We start from the raw sequence: 25,867 nt of genomic DNA, 5'->3' as shown, positions 1-25,867 counted from the left end.
CCTGAGGCTGGAAACAAAAACACCAGAAAGGACCAGAGGAAATAATCTCCAGACCAACACTGGGCAGGAAGAATATGTGTTTCCAACAGGCAGGGTGGAAAATCTCTTAATTCCCAAGGTACCCTGGTAGCATATTGGGAAGAGTACTGTCTTAGTTGCATGAGGAAACGTAATCCTAATTCAGAGGTGGGGAACCTTTTCATGTTGGAAGGTTGAATTAATTCAGTTGTAATCAGGTGGGCTCAATGGCTCACACCTATAATCCTAGCGCTCTGGGAGGCCTAGGCAGGTGGATTACCTGAGCTCAGGAGTTTGAGACCAGCCTGAGAAAGAGTGAGATCCCCATCTATACTAAAAATAGAAAAACTAGCCTGGCATTTTGGGAGATACTGATATTCCCAGCTACTTGGGAGGCTGACCCAAGAGGATTTCTTGAGCCCAAGAGTTTGAGATTGCTGTAAGTTATGATACCATGGCACTCTACTCAGGGTGACAGAGTGAGACTCTGTCTCAAAACAGACAAAAAATTGAGCTGTAATCAAATAAGGCCACATTTAAGAAACTTCAATTAGATATACTTAAAATATATATATTTTATAAAAATCTTACTACTATGTACTTAATTTCAAAAATGAAACTATTTGTTAATTTTAAAGTTAACCAACCTTGTATTGACTTTGTTCTGTCTGCTTTTTTTTCCTTTGAGACAGAGTCTCACTATGTTGCCCTCAGTAGAGTACTGTAGCATCACAGCTCACAGCAACCTCAAATTCTTGGGCTTAAGCGATTCTCTTGCTCAGTCTCCCAAATAGCTGGGACCACAGGTGCCTGCCACAATGCCCAGCCATTTTCTTGTTGCAGCTGGCATTGTTGTTTAACAGGCCCTGGGCCGGGCTTGAACCCGCCAGCCTCAGTGCATGTGGCTGGTGCCATAACCACTGTGCTACGGGTGCTGAGCCCTGTCTGCTTTTTTTTTAATTGTTTTTTATTAAGTCATAACTTTGTACATTGATGCATTTATGGGGTTCAGGGTACTGCTTCAATATAAAATGTGAAATGCTTACATTGAACTAAGTAACACATCACAATTATACTCATTTCCCTGTCTGCTCTTTATTGGAAAGCATTTGAATATTTGGTTACACAATGAAGGTCCATAGTTTCGGTTGATCCCCTAAATGGGTATCAGTCATCTGAGACCTTAAGGGTGCCTTGATTTGGGTTAGGTAAGAGAATACAGATTTGTAGCAGTAAGTGGTTGAAAAGCAAGAAAGCACTTTGGAGGCACCTTTGCCAAAGGTGTGGATAGTCTGCATTTTTTCATATATCAATTGGATCTTTCTTAGTATCCAACAATGACTTTAAAACGTCATCTACTAAGAGCTCAATCAATTCCATCTATAAGTTCTTTAGGTGCCTTGGTGATACCAACTACAGGTAGGTGAAGATGAAATGCTAATTTGAGTGTGATGTCATGATTCTCAAAGTCAGGGAACTTTTCATTGTATCCTCCAATTAAGGTCTATAATAGCTATGCATTCATCAAAGGATTCGCATACATCCTCCTGATCAATAACCTTTGCTAATGGATGAAAATGTTCATTTGGAGGAGCTTTCAAAAGGAATTTCCTTTTGAAAAAGTGTATTGAAAGACAGCTTTTTTTGAAATGGATTTTTTTTTTTTTTTTGCCAGGAATCATATATAGACTTACAGACTTAGCTTTACCTTGCAAAGAAATATTCGAGTCATTTTGATTTGATATGGTATCACACAGAAATGCTACATTCCTATAGAAATCTTCTTTCAATAATTAATACTGCTAATTCTGTTCTTCATAAAATTTAACTACCTGTTCTCATAGAGATAAAATTTTGGTTAACACCTTTTCCTGCAATAGTCAATGCACTTTACAATGAAACTTTATGAGTTGCTTCAAAGGCACCATGTCCAGGTCTTACTGCTGCCTGAAAACTTGTCTTTGCTTTTACTTTCTATCTTTTAATTTCTGTAATAAAACCTTCCCTGCCTCTATCTCTAATTTAAAATATTTGTGGCCCTTATGAATGTTATAATGCTGATGAGCACTGAATTCCTTCAATGTTGATAATGCAGCATCACAAAGCAAGTAAATCATCTTATCTTTAGCAGAAAGAAGATAATTACAATTCTAATCCTCATTTAAAAAGTCCGTTCTCTTCCTTTATCATTTTCTTGGTCTTCTTTGACATGACGGGCTGTTAAGCAGCCAGAATTAAAAAATACTGTTAAACTGTACAACTATTCACAAATCCACTTCAAACAGAAACACAGTGCATGGCTGTCAAAAGCTGGTAATAGAATGGTCTACTCAACCTCCATAAACTCTCACCAATCAGCCTCATGCAGTACTGGTGCCAGTGGGGAGCAGAAGTTAGAACTAAATCGTCAGCACAGCACCCAACAATTGAGCCCTTATGGCTTACTAATTGTGCCAGTCAATCTAGGAGGATTATTTTATTAAAACTTATTATATTCTTTGGTATTTTAAATATATTCATTTAAAAAAGAAAATATAAGGCTGGGCACAGTGGCTCACACACACATAATCCTGGCTCTCTAAAGGGCTGAGATCAATGTTTTGCTTTAGCTCAGGAGTTCAAGACCAACCTGAGCAAGAGTGACACCTTATCTCTACTAAAGATCAAAAAACTGAGGCAAGAGGATCGCTTAAGCCTAGCAGTTCAAGCTGGGAGCTATGACACCAAGGCACTGTACCCAGGGTGACAAAGTGAGACCCTGTCAAAATAAATAAATATGACAAACAAAAATATATTAATAAGAATAAAAGGATTTGTTCTGTAAAACGTGGTTTCAGTCAAAAGGCTATATACTTAAGGACCTAGGAGGTAACAGGTTTCCCCACCTCTTTTCTAGACTAACCACTGAGCTGGTCCTGTCTAATAAAGCTTAAAAGCAAGTCTTAAAGGGTTCAAATTATTTCAAAGTCACTCCATAGCATTTCAGAATAAAGCTCAAGAATATTTATAGGAATGCAAAAATATCTAGCACCTATACCACATGACTGACATCCAATATAAAATTATAAGGTATGAAAAAAGCAAAAAGTGAAACCAAAAGTAAGAAGAAGAAGGAATTAGTCAAACTGACCCAGAAATGGCATGTATGACAGAATCAGTAGATAAAGCCATTACTTCAGGTGTCCAAACAACATTCTATACATTCAAGGAGGTACAGGAAAAACTAACCACAATAAGTATAAACAGAAAAGATATTTTAAAAGCTATCCAAACTTCTTGGGGTAAAAAGGACAGTGTCTGAAATACACTGGACAGGGGTAATGAATTAGAAGATACAGAAGAAAAGATCCGTGAATTTGAGGACACAGTAATAGAAACTATCCAAAATGAAACACAGGAAAAAAGACTAAAACAAACAATAGAGCATCACTGTACTGTGGGACTACCTCAAATGATCTAAAATATATGCAGCTGAAGTCCCAAAAACAATTTTGAAAGTAACCAGAGGAGAAGCTACTTCTGATATAGAGAGTAACAAAGTTTAAAAAAGGCATTTCACTTTTCATTGGAAAGAATGCAAGTCAGAAGACAATGAAACAAAACCTTTAAAATACTAACAGAAAGGGTGGTTATCTTAGAATTCTATATCCAGCAAAAATAAAAACATCTTCCGAAAATGAAAGTGAAATGTACACTTTTACAGACTCACAAAAGCTGTGAGAATTCATTACCAAGCAACCTGCACTATGACGAATATAAAAGAAAGGAAGTTCTTCAGACAGAAATATAATTATACCAGATGAAAATCTGTATTACACAAACAAATGAAGAGTACTGAATTAGTAAATACATGGACACGTATAAAATACAACTTTTCTCCCCCCCCCCCCAAGACAGTCTCACTATGTCACCCTCAGTAGAGTGCTGTGGTGTCACAGTTCACAGCAACCTCAAACTCTTGGGCTCAAGGGATTCTCTTGCCTCAGCCTCCCAAGTATCTGGGACTATAGGTGCCTACTACACACCTGGCTATTTTTGTTGTTGTTGTAGTTGTCATTGTTGTTTGGCAAGCCCAGGCCAGGTTCAAACCCGCCAGCCTGGTGCATGTGACTGGTACCTTAGCCACTGAGCTACAGGCGCATAGTCAAAATACAACTTTTCTTACCACTTAAATGTCTTTTAAAGATAAATAACTAAAGCAAAAATAGTAACATATTTTGGGGTTTATAACATGAGGATGTAAAATCTATGATAATAGCACAAAGTCTGAGATGAGGGATGTGAAAATATACTGTTGTTAGGTTCTTAGACTATAAAATAGTACAATATTATTTACATAAGGAGACTACGACAAGTTAAAAATATATACCATAAACTCTAAAGCAGCCATTGAAAAATGGATATAACAAACAGGCAGAACAAATAGAAAATAAACAGCAAAATGACAGATTTGAATTCAACTATATCAGTAATCTGCTGAAATGCAAATGGCTCAACATCCTAATTAAAAAGCAAACATCATCAGATTAGATTAAAATGCAAGACTCAACTATACGCTGCCTATGAGAAATCCATTTTAAATATAAAGACACCACAGGTTAGTAAAAGGCTATGTTATGGTAACACTAGTCAAAATAAAGCAATATTAATGTCAGACAGTATAAATTTCAGAATGAGGAATATTACTACTGATAAACAGGGTAGGTCACTTTATAATGATAAAAGGGCCAATTCTTCAAAATGACATAATAATTCTAAATGTGCTTAGAGGATACATCTCAAAAAATCCTGAAGTAAAAAAATGCCCACAATTGTTGGAGATTTTCACACCCCTTTTTCACTAATTGACAGAGAAAGTAGATAAGATACAAATGATCTGAACAATACAAATGATCTGAACAATACAAATGATCTGAACAATACTATCAGCCAACTTGATCTAACTGACATTTCTACAACACCCCATACAAAGATGTGTACATTCTATGTGTTCAAGGAACATTTACCAAGTTAGAGCATATTTTGGAATATAAAATAAGTCTCAATAAATTTAAAATACTTGTAACTATACAAAGTATGTTTGACCATAATAAGAATTAAATTAGAAATCATTAATAGAGAGACATCTCAGAAATCCCCAAATATATGGAAACTAAATGACACGCTTCTAACAATTAATGAAAAATTCTGCCTATTTGAAGAAACAACATGTTTCTTTTTCTTAGGTTATGACTATTATGTAAGCTACAAGGTTTTTGTCTGGGCTGCCAAACAAGTTTAGGGCTAAACAAAAAGTTTAATCACAATAATCACACCTACTCTCAAATCGTTTACCTCAGCTTAAGTATCTAGTATGTGATTTTATAGAATCTAAGGATACAAGACAGTCCTTGCTCTAAAGACCGGTTTAAAGTCAGGTCTAGTGAACACTATTACTTGTAAACCCCAACTGTTTTCATTAACCAAAAGTCTACTTTAACAGCCATTTTGTTAATGTACCTTTTTCCTAATTGCCTTTAATCCCGTGTAGAAAGAGCTGTTGGCTCCCTGCCATACCCAGCTAGGTACTCAAGCACAAGAATATTAGCTTACAGTAAACATAATTTGAAATATGTGAAATTGTGAATAATTAATAAAATACTTGTAAGGCCAAATAATGCTAGGGTTTTGGATGATACACATATCAGTGTTCTCCTGTCACAAATAACCTACAGTTGACTATCTTAAAATATATATATCACCAGCAGCAATCTAAGATTTTTGACATTTCCTATCTGACTCAACAGGTAGGAAAATAGTGCTCAAGCTGGTGGAGGTATTCTCTTAGCGCAAAGGGAGTTCACGAAGCATAGAAAAGATAACGCAATGCCGCCAAGGTAGTGCAGAAGGGCTGCACTTGGTGTACTAAGTAGTACGACAGAGCTGCATTTGGTGAGCACCAAGGTGGTACAACAGAGCTACATTCTGCAAGCCCCAAGAAGTACAAAAGAGCTGCTATATAACACAACTGTACCTGGTAAGGTAAGAGAAAGACTGGGATAGAATCTTGCCTCTACAGTGTCTACCTTGCAAACCATTGGGGCCTCAGTTTCTTCCTCTATAAAATGTAAGGGTTGCAACAGATGACCTCTAAGGTCTCTTCCAGTTCTACAATTCTGAAGAGCTAGTTTGGTTGGAGTATCAAAGAAAACATCCCCAAAGGAGCTCTGTTGTACGTCCTCACCACAAGCCATTTAAGTTATTAAAACTAGACTTGATAATGCCACATAACACATTCTAGGTGCTGTACTAGGTATGATATGGAAGAACTCTAGACTGACTAGCATTCAGAAGATCTAGGCCTTAGTTTGATTTTACCTTTCTAAAAGGTATAACTGATTATAATTGCTGTTATTCTGTTTCCTAGATAAGAAAAAGATGCAGAAATATATACCATTGAAAGAAAAATTTATCACTGTGAATAGCTAAGAAGGCATGTTGGAGGTGAACCTTGAAAAGATAGATAGAAATCAGGGAGTTTAGAAATAGCAGTATAAAGGCTTTGGAGTTATATCGACTTCATTTTAAATCCTGGCTCTGCCTTTTACAATGGTGTAAAATTGGATAATTTAGCTAAGTCTCAGTTTCCTAAAATCTAAAACAGATAGGGTTACTTTGTAGTTTTAAGGAATAAAAGTAATAGTTATATAACATCTAGTGTAATATCTGGTTTATAGTAGTCACTCAAAAAATAAAAGCTTTCATTACTAAAGTCCCAGAGACTGATGATGTTTAGCCCTGAGCTTCTTTGGCAGTCCCAGAGACTGAAGATGGGTCCTAACAGTCTGGTAAAGCAGAGGCCAAGCCTGTAATGGTAGGTGGGGGCCGAAATGTGGAGGGACTGACAAATTTGTGGGTTTAGGGGCCTCAGTTAGGAGGGAGCAGAGCAGGCCCGACTACTCTGTTAGCTAATAGCTCAGCAGTATTAGAAACAAAGTTCTGTGGGGTTAGGACTGGAGGCAGTGAAGGATGCAGTCAATTCAAACAAAGCCCATGAGGGAAATCTGAGATTAAAGATGATGGGAAGATCAAGCACCAGCAGCCAGTGGCAGAGATTAAATCCAAACAGGCATAGCAGGACTGGGATCATGCAGCTTGGCAGAGATGAGGAATGATTATGAACAGGACTGGAGCAAATGAGGAACACCTTAGGCAACTATCTAGAACAGTGGTTCTCAACCTTCCTAATGCTGCAGCCCTTTAATACAGTTCCTGGGGGTCACGACCCACAGGTTGAGAACCCGCTGGTCTAGAACATCCTGAGTTACATGCAGCATGACTCTACTGGCAGGTGTGCCGCTCACGTAGTTCAAGACACCTTAAGGAGTCAGGGGCGAGGCAGACATCTTAGGCTTTATGTTGGACATAACTGAGGATGAGTGTGGGCAAGACAGTTACATGGTCAGATATGATTCTACTTCTCAAAAGGCACATGGGGAAAAAGAAGATTGAAAGCACAGTGAGGAAGTTATTTCAAAAGTCCAGCTGTGGGTAATGTGAGTGTGACCCAAGGCCACAGCAATGGGGATGAGAATAGAAAGAGACAAACTGATACATTTCAGGGAAAATTTCCAACAAGATATGGCAATTCACAGGATATGGAATGTACAGGGGGGAAAGAAACGCATGACTACAAAGGTTTTGAGCTGCATGACCAGGTAGTCAGTGATGCCACTTAGCAGGGTACATAGAAAGAAGCACTCTCTTCTTAGTGAGAAGAATTACAATGCCAGGAGCTTACAAATGACCATTTCAAGGCATTCTTAAAATATTTTCAGATATCTGAATGTCACTACAGAGCCATAGCTTCACCTACCTACCACCCAAACCTTCTAAGGGTGTCCAGCCTTTTTTCTGCCACCCATTAGAAGAGTAACAGCTGTCTTAGACCATACATTAAATACACTAACACAAGACAATAAGCAAAAGAAAAAGTCCGCGCATACTTTTCACGATATCCAACACCACAGATAAGCAAAACAGTCCTCAACTAATCCACATGTAGCCCCCAGGCACAGGCTGAGCACCCCGGCAAGCATTTCATCTCCTCTTTGATGAGACCTGTGACTCAAGCTAACCAAGGAAAGAAACGTGGTGAGCATCAAGAATTACATAAAATATACCCAGTGCTTACCTTTACAGCTAATATTTTCCCACTCGGGACATGATGGGCTCTATGGGAAGAGAAAAATAAAATCACTTGGGATCACTAAACAATCTACAAAATGGTTAAGGACAAAAACATAACCTAAACATTTCTGCAGCAGTGGGATACATGATAGTTTTGAAGAACACTCGTAATACTTGTTACTTATATTTCTATGGAGCTTAATGATTTGCAAAAGGATTCATTATATAATATCTTAAAATACCTCTGAGGTAATGATAAGACATTAATATTCTCCTTTTTTTACAGGAGGACTCTGAAGCACAGAGAAGTTGAGCAGTTTGCCCAATGGCACAGCATGAGTAGTAGTAGAATGAGATTTCAAACACAGGTCTTCTGGCTCCAGATCCCTTATGACTGCCATTGTAGGGGGGGCCCTCTGTAGTCCCTGCTAAACACTGTACAGAGCCATATAAAATAGGTTTTACTTGTGTTCCTTTCAATTACATACACAGATAAAATGTATTGCTACGTTTCACCAATATAATCTTAAAACACACAGAATTAGCTAAGGCTTATAAAAATTTCATATGAAAAATCTGAGTTAAAAGGCTCAAGCATGTGGTTCAACTTTTCCTAAAAAAGAGAGGCAAGATCAAAGTATCAGATATACTGAAATAACTACAACTTGTAAGAATCAAGAAATATAAATGCATTCATTTACATAGAAGTATGAGAACAGGTTTACAGAAAGAAAATACTATTACTTTTCATTAAGACCTTTCACGTTTAAATGAAATGTGGCTTTTATATATACACTGCAGGGATTGGATATTCTGAACATCATCTAGAAATCATCCACCTCTTATGAAAACCTCAAAACCAACCACATGACATAAACAAGCATTGTTACTGCAAGCCCATGAAAATACACTGAAACAAAGTATTTTGGAAGAACTAAAATCTTGTTCTGCAGAGGAATTCAAACATTAGCCAAGATCAGACTACTCTTCTTCTCACTGGCTACTGGTAAGATGTAAATGAGATAAGGAAGATGTGGGGAGATACAAGAAATTAGTGTCTCAGGAATCACCTCATCCTCACCTCCCCAGCTGCAAAATATATTTATTTAATAGGCCCCCAAACTGATCACTTCTTAAACCAAATAAAATTTATATATTCCACTATTGCCAAAATAGAAACATCATTTTCTACTGTTTCTGTAGAAATATGCACATTTGCTTATTTGCTTTGACAAACTTTAACAACTTTATTGGGACATAATTTACATATGACAAAACTTTACTTGTTTTAAGGGTATAATACAATAATTTTGTACAACTCCGTACATTTACAGAGTTGAACAATCACTGGAAAACATTTTGAAAGTGATTGACTTATATTATTAAAATGATCTATTTCTTAAGAGTCTATAGGTATTTGTAATATTTCCACATAAAATGTTATAAATTCAGGCAAGACTAGGAAAACACATACATACAATGTATGTGCATATTTATCCAAATATATGGGTGGTGTAAGAATCTATTCATTCTGCTTTTACTACTTGAATAGACAGGTCAGCCCAAACATGGAAGGTATAAAAACACAGCTATTACATTAATTGATGCATTATCTCATTTAAAGGCAAAATTATAAAACTTAGGTGACAATTGTTCACTTTGCCAAGGAATTCTTTGCCCCAGGAAAGTATCTAAAGACTCTGCCTAAATAACAACCTCCCTAGTATATCTATTACTTATAAAAGTTTAACCAATTAAAACTTTATACTTGATATAAAGTAATACACATTTTAATAGTGGAACCCTCACATTTACACAGGTTTTAGAACATATTATCACTTACTCTATTGTCTATTTTAACATCACCCTTTCTTTTTTAGAGACAGAGTCTCACTCTATCGCCCTCGGCAGACTGCCGTGGCATCACAGCTCACAGCAATCTTCATCTCCTGGGCTTAGGCGATTCTCTTGCCTCAGGCTCCCGAGTAGCTGGGACTATAGGCACCCACCACAATGCCCAGCTATTTTCTTGTTGCAGTTTGGCCGGGGCCGGGTTTGAACCCACCACCCTCGGTATATGGGGCCGGCATCACATCTTCCTTACCCCATTTACTCACTGAGCCACAGGCACCGCCCAACATCACCCTTTTACAATGAACATCTAAACTAAAGGTCATCTGATTCAAGATAAATCCCAACTCATGTAATACACTGATTTTTGTTAGTGCCTATCACAGAAGTTGTCCTAAGCTAATCTGAAATGTGATTTGAAGGAATTTAGTAACTATATTACATGTAAGTACAGGTAATAAAATATATAAGATTTATTAATAATATGTTATTTTCCCTCTTCCATATCACAGATTTCTTTTCCAATTTCAACTTTTTAAAATATTGTATATTAGAATCACTAACCAAGGACTTAAATAGTCAGACAAATAGTTGAATCCATATATGAGAATTCAAAAATTACAAAACGATCAGTGTTATTACTTTGAACAAGCAACACCTGGACTTTTGAGAGCAACAACAGCGATAAGAAAATGATTAGCAGATAATCTAACATACATTCCATACTGGACAGTTTGGCAACTTAATTAGCTTGTCAAGAAAGCCGATCTCTTTTCCAAAAGAAAGGTCTCTTATTTCTAAGTGGAATTAAAAGGGGAGGCTTGATAATTTAATTATGATGCACGCCAATTCATCCATGGAAGTTTGGGTTCGATTTCGAGCAATGAAAAGTCTACGTGGTTTGGTTTACAGGGCAATGACAGCACCAGTTTAACATTTAATCATCAAGGAGAAGCAGATGACAAAGGCATCACCAGGCATGAGTTGAGTGTGTCCCTTAACTCTGCAAATGGTATGCTACCTGGAGAAAAGGAACTTGTTTACTTTCAACAGATACTGCATCTCAATTGTCTTGACCTTCCTCCACACATTAACTGTAAAGTGATTAATGAAGTTTGAATGGAGGCTCTGGTTACACCAAAAGACAACTATACACTTCTGCAATGTTTTAATTAACAGTTAACACTTCAAATTAGTTTGCTGTTGCCACAGTAATTACCTGTTCCAGTGACTGCATGGAGGAAGCATGTGTATGAGATATTTCTAGTGTTTAGTCCTTGAGTGTTCCGTTTAGTTTGTGATCAGGAAAAGCCTTCTGGGAATAGTCCCAGCCTTCAAAATTGAGCACACAATATATACAATTGAAGATGGCAAAAGCTAGTGGCCTGGTATAATTTTTTTTTATATTTAAAATAACAAAGAGCCCAGCATAGAAGATTACTTGCTATCAATACTTTCTTTTTTCATTTGGAACAATAGATTCTAGATGCACGGACAAAGAAGTTGGTATCAACCTTTAATCTTAGTAAGAGAACAGAATCAGAGAATTCATTGACCTAGTAAGAAATAAAGAAAATTGTCTATTCTAATCCCTTTTACAGGAGAAACACCCAAAAGCCAGGTTAAATAACTTGTGCAAACTCACACAGCCAGTGCCAAAGCCAAGACTAGAACTATGGTAGAATATACATATTTTAGGACCTAACAGAAATATGTAATTGAATTTTTCTTAGCTATATTCTAGAGCAGAGAAACCCATAATTCAAAACTTAATATAGGTACTGACCTATTTCAATCAGGCTAAGGAACATCACATCTGAATCTCTCCTGGCTAACAAGCATTTTGCAATCATTGCCAATCTATCCTGGGAGGCAGAAGAGCCAAGGGTTATGGGCTCTTAAGTCACTGCCTGGGCTCTGATCCCAGCTCTGCCACTTCCCAGCATGTGAACCTGTTAGTAAACCTCACTCTGTCTCAATTGTCTCAACTCTGGAATAGGGAAAGGAGTGCCTATCTTATAGAGATATGAGGATCAAAAGAGATAACTCTGAGGAAAGAACCTGGCACTCAGAAAACACGAATTAAATGTCAGAAAGCTAAGCAGCTTTCAGAGTGGCTGAGCATTTTAAGAGTAAAACTTGCAAAAACAGACTGAAAGAACAAGAGTATATCCTTAAGAGTCAGTCCACAAATGAACCTCTATTAAAGCTTTAACAATGATGAACTGGCAAAAGCTTGCTATATGTCATTTTTTTTTTTTTTTTTGGCTGGGGCTGGGTTTGAACCTGCCACCTCCCATATATGGGGCCGGTGCCCTACTCCTTTGAGCTACAGGCACTGCCCTGCTATATATCTTCTATTGTCCAAAAACTTTAGTGTTACATCATGTTGAACAAACTCTAAAAACAAAAAATTAAAACTGCTATCTGAAATATTATTGATATGTTATAATTCAAATTTTAGACTTCTTACCATGTTTATCTCTTGCCCATTACTAAAAGTTACTCACCTCATAGATAAAGGTGATTAAATGCTCCATTCAGGTATTCATCTTAGCAGAAACACCATTTGGCAATCACTGTTACTAAATGAGAAAGCCAAGGTTTCATTCTCCTTGAGTAAATAGTAGGAAAATATAAGCTATCTTAAAAATATCTACATACCTGCCTTTAAAACACGTCCTTATACATTTTACAAAATAATATTTTGATACCTCTCCAACTCTTCAAACTTTAGTTGCTCTATTATTGCTCTTAGCCCATTACAAAAACTTGTTTATGTGTCCGTCTCCCACACTGAGCAGCCAAGGGCCACGTCTTCATCAGCTTTGCATTCTTTATGCTTAACACATGTCCTGGCCCATGGTAGGCGCCCCAGACTTAACAACTGTTTAACAAATAGTAAATACTTCTGGGTTGAAACAATCTTTCACTTGGATAGTGTTTGATAAAAAAGTTCCATATACATTTAATTCTATAATCTTTTTTTTTTTTTTTTGAGACAGAGCCTCAAGCTGTCCCCCTGGGCAGAGTGCTGTGGCATTACAGCTCACAGCAACCTCCAACTCCTGGGCTCAAGCGAGTTTCCTGCCTCCGCCTCCCAAGTAGCTGGGACCACAGGCGCCCGCCACAACACCCGGCTATTTTTTGGTTGCAGCCATCATTGTTGTTTGGCAGGTCCGGGCTGGGGATTCGAACCTGCCACCTTAGGTGTACGTGGCTGGCGCCTTAGCCGGTTGAGCTATAGGCGCCGAGCCTAATTCTATAATCTTACAAGTAAAAGTTTTTATAGTCCCCCATTTCATAAGTAAATTTCTAACTACTGAATCAAAAGTCCTTATAAAGATTTCACGCTCTGACCCATGATCAGCTGCCTCACTGATCTCTGTTTCTGCCACTCTCCTTACTCACAATACTCATTCTGCTCTGCCAAACAAGCGTCCGCCTCAGGGCCTTTGCACCCATCCCTGAGACCTCAACAACTTTCTCCCATATCCACTTGGCTTGCTCCATCACCTTTTTCAGGTCCAATATAACTTCTTTGACTTTCATACATAAAACAGCCCACTTTCCCTTCACTTTCTTTATTTTTTATAAAATTATCAATAAACTAATAAACTTTATTAATTTATTGTACATCTCCCAGCACAAGAAAGAAAGCTTCATATAAACACAGACTTGTGGGTTTCTGTTCATTGCCATTATCTCCAGTGCCTAAAATTATGTTTGGCACATTTTATAAATATTTGTTCAATATTTGAATGAATAAATTTTCTTAAGTGCTATAGGTCTGTTTAGTTTTCTTGAGAGAGTTTCATTAAGTTTTTCTAGAAAATTATCCATTTTATCTGTTGTCAAATTTATTGTCATAAAGTTACCCATTGTATCATCTTATTTTTAAAATCTCTACTCTGTCCAGAATTATGTGCCCTTTCTTATTCCTAATTCTGTTCTTTGTGTCTCCTCTCTATTTGATAAACCTTCCCCAGAAACCACCTTCTGGTTTAGTTGAATTGCTTCCCAAATTTTTCTTTATTAATTTTTGTTCCTAAGTATTTCTATCCTTCTACTTTATTTAGGTTTACTTCCTGTCTTGCATTTTTTAATTTCTTGGGTTAGATGCTAAGCCTATCACTATCCAGTTATTCTTTTCTAATTAATGTATATAAAGCTAACCTTTAAGTAGGACTTTGATGCATCTCATGAATTTTCATATATGGTATTTCCTTATTGTTCAAATGATTTTTAACAACGATACTTAACAAAATGTAAACTTAATTGCTATCTATATCCTTCTCTCAAACAATATAAAAATCTTAATTCCAATCAGCCCTTCTCATCTTAACCTGTTATTTGGTCCAGTCTTTTCATCTATTTTCACTTTGATACACCTAAATTAACCACTACTATGATTGTTTTTATATAGCCAGGCTTACCTGAATACTATTCCTTCTTTGTTTTTGGTTTTTTTTTTTCTTTTGAGACTCACTTTGTCACCCTCAGTAGGAGTGCTGTGGCATCATAGCTCCCAGCAGCCTCAAACTCTTGGGCTTAAACAATTCTCTTGCCGCAGTCTCTAAAGTAGCTGGGACTACAGGCACCCACCACAATGCCCAGCTATTTTTTTTCTGCAGTTGTCATTGTTTAGCTGGCCCAGCCCGGGTTCGAACTCACCGGCCTTGGTGTATGTGGCTGGTGCTGTAACCACTGTGCTATGGGCACCGAAACTAGTCCTTCTTTAATTTTATTCCTTTATGAATTCAACTGGATTCACTTTTTTTCTTTAAGTATTTCCCCCATTAATAAACTAACTCTACCTCACCCATCTCTCTCTCTTTCCTCACACACTCATATTCATTTCTAAAGATGTTTATTTTGCCCTCACTTTTGAATGACAGTTTCACTAATTTCTTTTTCTAAATGTTTTGAGAATAGTATATTCCATTGTCTTTCAGCTTTTATTACTTATGGTGAAAGTTTGCTGTGCCAAATCTGCTAGTCAATACAAAGTTGTTGAAGGTTTTTAGGCAGGGTAGCAGTAGGATGGGACCTTAACTTTAAAACCATTATTCTGGAAGCAGATTACTACTTTACTTCTGGAAATAAGGAGAAACTAGAGAGAGCCAGGAACATTTAGAAACCTCATTATACGAGTTAAGGGAAGAGATGGTGACAACATGAACCTGGGTATACCAGTGTGTTAGGGCCTGGGACTGGCCAGGTCTTGGCCCAGCTTGGGTAGGTTCCGGACGCGGACCGCTAAGCTACCTTGCTCAGGAACAGTTTCTCTTAGGTGGCTGAGGGCTATCTACTTTAGCTGGAGAGAGAGAGAGAGAGTGTGTCTTAGAGAGAGTAAAGCAGTCTTCTTAGCATAGATAGATCTTCGTCTTTAGTGCAGAGCTTGGTAATCTTCAGCAGAGATGCTGTGCTGGCATTTTGCAGGCAGCAGAGGAGACAAAGTCAGAGTAAGTGAGTCCGTGATAGAAACTGCATGCTGGGCTCAGTGCCTGTGGCTCAAGTGGCTAAGGCACCAGCCACATACACCTAAGGTGGCGGGTTCGAATCCAGCCCAGGCCTGCCAAACAACAATGACGGCTGCAACCAAAAAATAGCCAGGGTTGTGGCGGGCGCCTGTGGTCCCAGCTACTTGGGAGGCAGAGGCAGGAGACTCGCTTGAGCCCAGGAGTTGGAGGTTGCTGTGAGCTGTGATGCCATAGCACTCTACCCAGGGGGATAGCTTGAGGCTCTGTCTCAAAAAAAAAAAAAAAAAAAAGAAATTGCATGCTCTTCAACTGCCTTCTCCTCCAGCCTAATAAAAGGCTGATCTCATGCCTCTCAACACTACAGGTGTCAAGACTGCCAATTCACCACTGCTCTCATCTTGTGAGGTCTCATGCTTGTTAGGAGAGCTAAATCTCTCTCCATGCTCTTTCCACCAAGGTGTTCCATTATTGAGCTACAGGTATTTCTTATAACTCTCACTCCTCCTAGCCATAAGCTATACCGGTTGCTACACCAGTGGATATGGGAAAGGGAACACAGATGCAAAGACTTTAAACAGAGAGAATTTATAAAACACAGAGAACAGAAAGATGAATCTAAAATTCCAAGCCAAGGTAATGGGAGTATTATAGCTATATTCCAACACAAATAAGGGGAATCTCACCTAGTCAGCCTTAGACTATCTACCTTGTACTTTTAAGTTCCTTGAGGGCAGAGACCCTATCTCCCTATTCAATAAAGTGTACACAGGACCTAGCACAATATTTGGCACACAGTAAATACATAAATATTTATTAGTTAATAAATAAACAGGGTGGTGAAGATATGGGAGAAGGGAGAAAGGAAAAGGAAAAAAGGGGGGATTAACAATACCTAAGGGTGTACACTACAGAATTAATTTAACTTCCCTAGGACATTTGTGTCTTAAGTCACATTATACAGATGATAATAAAAACAGACTCAGGGTATTAGGAAAGTCCCTCAGGGTAACAAAGTTCATGAGGGGCAGATACAGGATTCAAATCATGGTCTATCTCAATTAAACCTTCGTACTCTTACTAATTTTATTTAACTATATTATAAACTCTAATTACCTAACTATATTATAAATTCCTAAAATAGAGTCTCTGTCTTCTACTTTATTGTAAATTCTAAGGCTAGTGTCAAGGTCCATTTTGTTCATTACTACATGCCCAACCTATACCACAGTGGATGATACACGCTCCTCTTAGTTTAGATACTTAATTTATATATTTAGCAAATACTTAACGCTTGCCCTCCATAGCCAGGCAGTATGCTGGGTAGTATGGCCACCATGGAGAACAAACAAGGTGACACCTCTGCCTTCACGAAGCTTACTTTCTAATAGGGGCTGAGTGACAACAAATAAACCATTTGCTCAGATGAGAAAAGCAACAGAAGAAGTAGGTTTCAGAGGAAATAGAGTTCTGTTTTATATAATTTTGAAGTGCCTAAAAGACATCCAGCTGGTAATTAGACATGAATCTAAAATTCAAGTCAGAGGCCAGGTCTGGAGATCCACATTTAGGCTTTCCCAGTGTACAGAAGATTAGATAAAAGCCACAGAACCGCACAAGCTCACTAGGAAGAGAATTAAACAGAGAAGAGGTTAGAGGACTAAAACTGAGGCTCTCTAAATTCAGAAATCAGAGATGAGAAGAGGAGACAGTAAGCTAGCAACAGACCCCCAAGAATCATGTCCGTAAGGCCATGAAAGTTGATGTTATTAATGTATCTCCCCAACTGCCAAGTGAAGTACCACAGTACCATGTACTACAAAGTAGATTTTTTTTCTCCTTTTTTTTGAGACAGAGTCTCACTCTGTCACTCTGGGTAGAGTGCCGTGGCATCACAGCTCACAACAACCTCAAACTCCTGTGTTTAGGTGATTTTCTTACCTCAGCCTTCCGAGTAGCTGGGACTACAGGCACCCTCCACCAAGCCCAGCTAGTTTTTTTCTATCTTAGTAAAGACAGAGTCTCACTCTTGCTCAGGCTGGTCTTGAACTCCTGAGCTCATGCAATCCACCAGCCTTGGCCTCGCAGAGTGCTATGATTTCAGGGATGAGGCACTGAACCCAGTGACAAAGTAGATGTTCAAAAAAACATATGACTGAGTTCAAAAGCTATATTTGGGGACAAATACAACCGATTCTGGCATCTTATCTTTGAATTAGATTGAATACAATAGAGCTGTGCTCATTTTTGTCGAAATCATAATGAGAATTTATTAAAGGATTAGCTCTATGAAGAATAAACTGAATTTCTATTAGAATCTTTAAATGTAAAGAAAATAAAAATCTGAAAACAAAATGTTTAAAAGTCCACACGGGACATAAGGGAGAAGCAACCTGTGTTCGCATTCCAACATATGGACTCCCACACAAATTTATGTCATGCATAAACATCAATTGCATCTGTATCTTACAATGTTTACTGAAATTATTTATGCTTAGAATTTCAAATTCAAGGAGAACCAAAAAAATACGAATCGTCCCAGCTGACTCCTGTTCACAAAATAAATAACCTAGAGCTGATCATACATTTTCTGATAAAGATTGTACAATCTCATACAATTAAAGCAGGCATCTAATTTCTATAGCACTATTCTGCATATTAATTTCTGAACATGTTCCAATCAAATTATTTTAAAGTATGCACAGAGAGAATTTATAATAGGGAGTATACATGCTTCTCTAGCAATTCCAAGATAGAATATAAAGAATTGGGGGGGGGGGCAACCTATGACCTAACTAAAAATATTTAACATGTCAGCATAACCAACAATATATGTCATAAATGTCAATTTATTAGCAAAACACTCTTCAAAATGAATACAGAAACCAGTATGATGTAAGCATTCCCAACTGTATATGAAATCAGCACATTGTACCCCATAAATGCATTAACGTATACATGATCTACCTCTTTATGAGAATACAGAAACACTTTTCCCTTTTTTTTCTTTTGCCTCTTAAAAGACTTCAAGAGTAATTGCTCATATAATGACTTATCACAATGGCAAAACAGGAACACCGAAATGACAGTATTGTCGCTGTCCTAGGAAGGATACAGGGCATTTCTAGCTTAAATCATATAAATTAAATGCCACTGACTTAAGCTCTACTTCTCATATAACATACTTCAAAGAGGTTAGTGAACCAGGGGGGCACAATTACTCTGTGAATTATTCATAAAGTGTTATCAATTATTGGAAAGCTCTCCACATGGATCAGAACCTAAGAAAGTAATCCAGTCACTAGAATAGTATAAGCAATAGTTAGGATTTGACTTAAATTAGCCAGTAATTAGAAAGGGATGGTCTTATTCTATGCAAGCAGGAAAAAAGATGATATTTATTTTGCTCTTTTGCTCTTAGAGGACAGGTAGGAGACAAGAAAGGCTATGAAAAAAAAAGAAAGGCTACTTTAAAATAAATAAAAGTTATGAACAAAATTATTTGTTATCATCTCACTGCAGAAATACCAAAGGCTCTCTCACGTAATAAAATCAGTTCTTTGTTTTTCCTACAAAGATTCACAACTTGTGGGATATCCTGGGTTTCTCAATGCCCTAGAGGTCTCCCAGATGTCCACTAGAGGCAAAAGGCACTATTTAAAAAAAAAAATGTCCCTCTCACGTCTGATTCATTACCAGATAAGTTTGGGACTTCCATCATCTAAAACACAACTCTCAATTCTCATTAGCACAGAAAGTTAAGAATTGGTGGTACTCAAATTCAATTATTAAGTCTACTCTTTAACAAAAAATATAGTGGTTTGCCAGGTATTTGGCTCATGATAGAATCCTAGCACTTTGGGAGCCTTAGGCAGAAGAATGGATCCCTTGACAAGCCTAGGAATTCAAGACCAGCCTAGACAATAATAGACCCCATCTCTACAAAAATGAAAAAAATATATATATGGTATCTGTTAAAGACAACAGGCTGTAAGATCAATGGTTTCCTTGTTCTTTATATGACTTTTACTTATTTACCCCTCAAAGAGTTAACTCTGCTTTTATGTAAATTTAGAATAACAAGACAGAACTCCTTCTTCAACTTAGAAATTTTCCTATTTCAAAGACTATAACTCTGGCATAAAAGAAAACTAAAACAAAAGAAAAGAGATGACAGAAATCAAGATACATGAGTCTACAAGTACAGAAACAAAATTCTTTTACTATCTTCTGAGGTTAATTTCAAGACCTTCTGAATATCATTTTTTAATGTAATGAGATGTTTTCAGTAACCAAGTGTAAATTACCTGTGGTTCACCTATAAAAAATCTATTTCGTTGTTTGGTATTTTTAGAGGTTTGTTCACTTGGTAGGTTTCCTTGGGAGTAGACTTTCCTAACACTCTGTTTGAGACTAACGGTCAAGCTTTGTAATTTTAAGGAATATTGTCACATACTAAAAGAGCCAACCACAGAAAAAAATTCAAATAGTTAGTTTCAGGGAAATCAACACTGACAGTTGTTGCCTTCCATAATAGATAAACACATTAGCCAGACTCTAGCTGTTAAAATAGGAAATCCAAAGTAAACAGCAGTTGTAAAAAGAAGCTTTTATGTAAGCTGTACTAGTTCAAATAGCGGTCTATGCCAACCTTCCTTTTGCCTAAAAGCCCATTACAGATGCTTGACTACTGACTGCAAAATAACCTGTAGTTAAGAAACAAGGCCTCCCAGATTGTTTAAGTGTCAATTCAAACATGTTATCAGGCCACAGATATTAATTTCAAAACAAGGATTGTACATAGGCCTCTTAAATCAACTTAATATGTTATATGCATAACTTGGCTAGGTTAGAAAGATTTGCAACCCAAGAAAAGCTATTATACTTATACATTTTATAACTTCTTTTTTCTATTTATTCTGGCCATATATCCCTTTTTATTCCTATACCTGCCTCAAAGTTAATGAGGTCATCACTGCCTCTTTATTTCTTCTGTAAATTGACGTGGTCTTCCCACGTCAACCAGAGTAATGTCTTTTAATATATGGCTGAAATATCTTTGAGATGAAGGAAGGTACAGTCACAGAGACCCCTTAATCAAAGACTTCAAAAAAATGTAATGGGCAAACAGAGAGGCAAGAGACTAAAGCCCAGTGATAAGAATGAAAACAAAAAAAAGAAATGGAATAGCTGGGCACTATGTATGGGGAAAATACCTTGAAGATTAATAAGCTAAGAAACTAGACTCTGAAATGGCTTGATTACCATGTAATCTCTGCTCACAGCTTCTTAGAAAACTAACAACAAATCACTTTCCAAAATTAGATAGATACATGGCTTGGCACCCATAGCACAGTGGTTATGGCACTGGCCACATGCACCTAGGCTGGCGGGTTCAAACTTGGCCTAGGCCAACTAAACAACGACAACTGCAACAAAAAAATAGGCGGGCATTGTGATGGGTGCCTATAGTCTCAGCTACTTGGGAGGCTGAGGCAAAAGAATCACTTAAGCCCAAAAGTTTGAGGTTGCTGTGAGCTGTGATGCCACAGCAATCTACCAAGGGCGACAAAGTGGAACTGTCTCAAACAAACAAAGAAACAAAAATCAGATACCAAAAATGGCTACTTCAGAAAACCTCCTTCAACTAATAATTATCATTCTAATAATTATATCATACAGATACACTATTTGATGTGCACAAAAATTTATGAGGTAGGTACTATTATTATCCCCATTTTATAGACTAAGAAACCAAGGCTGCGTAGGATTAATGACTGCTTCAGTTTTCCTGTCTGATGAGCACTGGAGTAGGAAGTACATTTAGGTCCTCTAAAGTCAAACCCAGCGCATGTCTCAACAAGCTTTGTGTGAACATAAACTGGATGCCTCTAGATCCTGTAATTTCCACCGTCTTCAAGGATCTCTGGATATGGCCAGAGCGGATTTTTAAAAAGCAATAGGGAAAATTGATTGAATGACTCACTTTTCAGAGTTGCATCAACTTTTCAGGCCACAGGGGTACAATTTACTAAATTACCTCTTCTGGAACACTAAATAGTACCCTTGTGGGTCAAAGAGTAAATGCACCTCTGAAAAGTGAGCCATTTATTCCCTTCTTTCCTGTAATACCAGATGTAATATGTCCCCTCTGACAGAAATATTAACCCATTCCCATTAAAAACTCAAGAAATTGTCCCACACTAGATAAAATGAGTATAGGTGCAGGGAGAAGGAAAAATTTCTCTTCTATAATCTTGCCCACAACATGAACTTAAATGAAAACATCTATTTTCATTCAATGGAGATTTATTTTAATCAAGACCTCAAACAGAATAACACATACAAATTCAAAGCTGATGTCTTCAAGTGGACAATGCCCAGGATATCATAAAGGCTGGTTTCACCCTGCACCACACTGTCTAAAAAATACATTCAAACATTCATCTTGCTTATGAAATAAAATACATATCACAAAGAGCTACACTTTCATACATTTCATTCATTCTACGACAGGTTATCCCCACGACTGAAAAAAAAAAAATTCCGTGACTGACCAGAAAGCCTCTGAATACATTTTTAAATTGTTTTAGGAATAGCTATTGAGTGACTTAACATTCGTGAGATAGCTGAAGAACCAAACTTTTAAGTTTTCAGCACTATTAGTCCCTTAGTCTTCTGGAAGATGGCTATGCAATGAAAATAACACAACTTTAATTTAAGAATCATCCAGCTTCTAATTAAACTGCCATAGGCAGCTGGTTGGATAAGTTTTAATCAGTTTCAATCACCTATTGATTGGTATACTGAAGCCTAAAAAATTAAAAGTAAAAGATGATTGGGGAATTGTCCCATCTCAGAACAACAGTAGAGGCCTCTGTAAATAACTCCTCTTTTAACCATCAGCTAAATGAACACTTCAATACTGCAGTACAAAGTCTTCTGCAAAATTACTTTAACTAACAAGCAGAAATTTATCAGCTTCAGCCAAAATCAATGCTGAAATCAATTTGAACACTGGTTGTGTCTAAAGGGGCTCATTGGCAATTTAGGGAAATTACACCATGTAAATGCCTGTGCTTTAATTGAACAGTTTCATCAACTAGGCTGTGATTGCTGTCCATTCATTTATTTACTTTCACTGCAGCTACCATTCTGCAAAGAAATGGCTTTTGTCAGGCCGGAGAGAGGCACTTTATCTTCATTTTGTGCACTTTTGTGTATAACAGACTTCATGAAATGGGCATATCATGACTAGGGTCAAAATAAACCAGGAGAGACTTTTTCCTTTAACATAACTGAACACCACAAACTTGCATCATTCTTCACCATCCAGAAACAGCCATCTTTAAACCAGTAACAAGAAAGAATCTGATAGATCTCCCTGTACTTGGTCCTATGCCTCTACACTGAAAAGCTACACTGTGGACAACAGAAGGAAAAGTGTTTGGACTTTAGACCAAATTTCACCATGTTCGTTTTGAGATATCTTTGGTGATTTCCAAAATTATAGTATATAAAATCTGTTAATACATTCTTCTTCAAAAATTAAGCAACATTTCATTTTTTAGAATTCCTTGGCATTGGTTAACAGACAGTGCTATTCTCCAATTCATTTAGGAGATTAAGACTTAAAGATGTCACACATACTTTTAAAGTAAAATAAATGGAAGGAGAAAGCAAACAGGTCTATGTGAGAGGAAAAAACTCACTTCCTTATGAAGGTCAGCAAGCACAAAGCATCCAAATCCCACAAATAATCTCACAAAATCATGGCAATGAAAAGAAAAAAACAAGAATAAAATTCTCAGAGAATCATATGCTGAAGTGAATGAGGTTAAGAAATCAGCATTAATATTTCCGACACTGAATTAACTATTTACACTTCAGTTGTCTGCTCACAATGGTGCACAAGATAAAACTGCAAAGTACAACTGATGTATGTTTGCTAGAAACTGCCAGCAAAAATTCTTAGGTATGTACATACTCTATTTACTTTAGCTCCTTACAGAACCAGAAAATAATTATTTACAAGAAGAACACTGGCAAAGGACAAAGAAATGAGAAAGCCTGGGTTTCAGTGGTGGTCCTATCCCTGACTTGCTCTGAATTCTCAGGGAAACCCATTCATTTTATCTGTGTTTCAGTTTCCTTGTAAGTCGAATAAGGATGGTAGTAGCTCCCATGCTCAGCCACATTACAATGCAACCAGGAAATAACACAGGCACGTGAAGATGGCCCACTTTGGAAATGTGAATGTGACCATGGTATCTTCTGAGCACCTTCCATCTTAGGCACACAGAGGCAGGTAGAGCCTTGAACCGCTTTACTTGGGCATCCAAAGTAACAAAGAAACTTCTCATTTGCCCTGTCAGTTGCCCCAGCTGCTGCATTCTGTACACACTCTCTAAGACAGGGGTCCTCAAACTTTTTAAACAGGGGGCCAGTTCACTGTCCCTCAGACCATTGGAGGGCTGGACTGAGGACCCTGGGATGAGTCAGCTGCTAAGCAGGAGAGGCAGTGGTGGCAAAAACACCCTGCAGGCCAGATAAATGTCCTAGGTGGGCTGCATGGGGCCCATAGGCCCTAGTTTGAGGATGCCTGTAAGAAGTACCACCAAAAAGTTAAAAGGACGAGGCAATTAAGTGGTAAATGCAAACTCAACTCAGTACAAAATAACATAATACTATATTATATTAATAACTTATTAATTGTAAGTATTATTAAATATAATATGTATAATTATAACATTATAATATAATATATAATACTACTTACAATTCTATCCTATGTATTATTTTCTCTTCCACTATAAAGTTTCATTGGCTATATATTTTGTTGCTGAGACAATGTAAAAATATATTTAATGCATGGTTTTTAGGTAACTTTTCTGAAAACTTAATTATGATTTAATCAGAGTTTCATGTTCATTGACTAAGCATAGTGTTACATTTTGCTGCTACAGTTAGCAGTCGTAATAGAATCAGTATGTTTGAGAACTTCACACAATACATATTTTCCAAATACACTAAGCTTGTTAAAATGCTATATTGATTGTGCCCTCAAGCAAGTTTTAATTTTGTCTGAACATTTTTCATTTCATTATTTGAACTGATAAAACAAAAACCATGAACTCTGCTTTTAGTAATAACACTACGTGCTTTTTCTTTCTTTTCTCAACACTGACAGGGAAAATATAAAATTTTAGTCAAGAGAACAACATGACACAAGTCACATTTAAAAAGCAAATTATTTTTATAATAACTTTATGGCTTAATACCTACAATGTAAATATCCCCTCCCCAATTTAGCAACTCACTCTTCTAATACAATGTTAGTGTTCAGATAAAAACCTAAATGTGTTTTACTCCAGCAAGGCAGCAATTTAACAGAAACATGGTCTCTTACATCAAAGTAACCGACGACAGAGCAAAGAAAAAAAACTGTGGCAGAAAGTTATACACAGTAAATGCCTTCTGGACTTTCCAGTGAATTATTTTCCAAAAAAGCAATTTAAGTAAATACCCTAGATGCTATGGCATACAAATATTTGCTTGTGCTACATGCCAACCATGAGACTACAATTTTCTACCACATCAAATACTATGAAATAGCTAAAAAAAAAAAAAAAAAAAAAAGATGTTAATGTGTCATATAAATCAAGAAATGTACCACCTCCACTAGCACAACCATATAATTAATCTATGGATCCAATTATTAAATCTAAAATTTTGATTAAGTAAGGAGACCCAAAGGGTAGTCCAAATACCAAGTTATGCTGTGATAACTTTGTCAGCCTAGGAACAGTTGTTTAAACATCTACTAAAAAGCCTGTAAAATTTAACAACTAGAGATGCTACATCACTGACTTTCAGGATTTATACATTAATTTATATCTTACATCCAAAAGTAATTTGGGTTAAAATTTAGGACACTCAGAATGAATGCACAAATGGCAAACAGAAAAATCCCGGGTGTCAGAAGACCTGAGTTCCATTCTTGACTTGACCTTGGGCATGTCACTTAACCCTTCCAAGCTTTATCTTTCTCACTGGGGAAAGGGTGAGGGGATAATCATATCTTCTTAGCAAAGTCTAAAAGACTCGGCATACTCAAGGTCTGTCCACCTCTCTGCCCTCCCAACACTGGCCTAGACACAAGGTCATGCCCATCTTGGGGCTTCTGGCTGAGTGGTTCCTCCCTGTTCTTTAGGTCTCAACTCAAATAGCACCTCCTCAGACAAGCCTTCCCCAAGTACCTCTTCTACATTCTCACAGGGGCTCACTCTGTTGCTCAGATGGAGCGCAGTGGCACCTCCTCAGACAAGCCTTCCCCGAGTACCTCTTCT

The 25,867-nt window shown here is 37.2% G+C and overlaps 1 protein-coding gene across 4 annotated transcripts in view; it reads right to left on the bottom strand.

Moving 5' to 3' along the window:
* The window catches only part of MAP2K5 (mitogen-activated protein kinase kinase 5), a 281,458-nt gene that overhangs the window by 184,620 nt on the left and 70,971 nt on the right, over positions 1 to 25,867 (bottom strand). For all 4 annotated transcript variants that reach the window (XM_003784455.3, XM_023509981.1, XM_023509980.1 and 1 more), the window contains exon 9: positions 8,192 to 8,231. In XM_003784455.3, the coding sequence (XP_003784503.1) occupies positions 8,192 to 8,231 (40 nt within the window). The remainder of the gene's footprint in view (positions 1 to 8,191; positions 8,232 to 25,867) is intronic.

Source organism: Otolemur garnettii, unplaced genomic scaffold (genome assembly GCF_000181295.1).
Source record: "Otolemur garnettii isolate 467f Iridium unplaced genomic scaffold, OtoGar3 scaffold00011, whole genome shotgun sequence".
NCBI lineage: Eukaryota > Metazoa > Chordata > Mammalia > Primates > Galagidae > Otolemur > Otolemur garnettii.
Note: the sequence above shows the minus strand (reverse complement) of the source record. Positions and strands in the feature narration are given on the sequence as shown.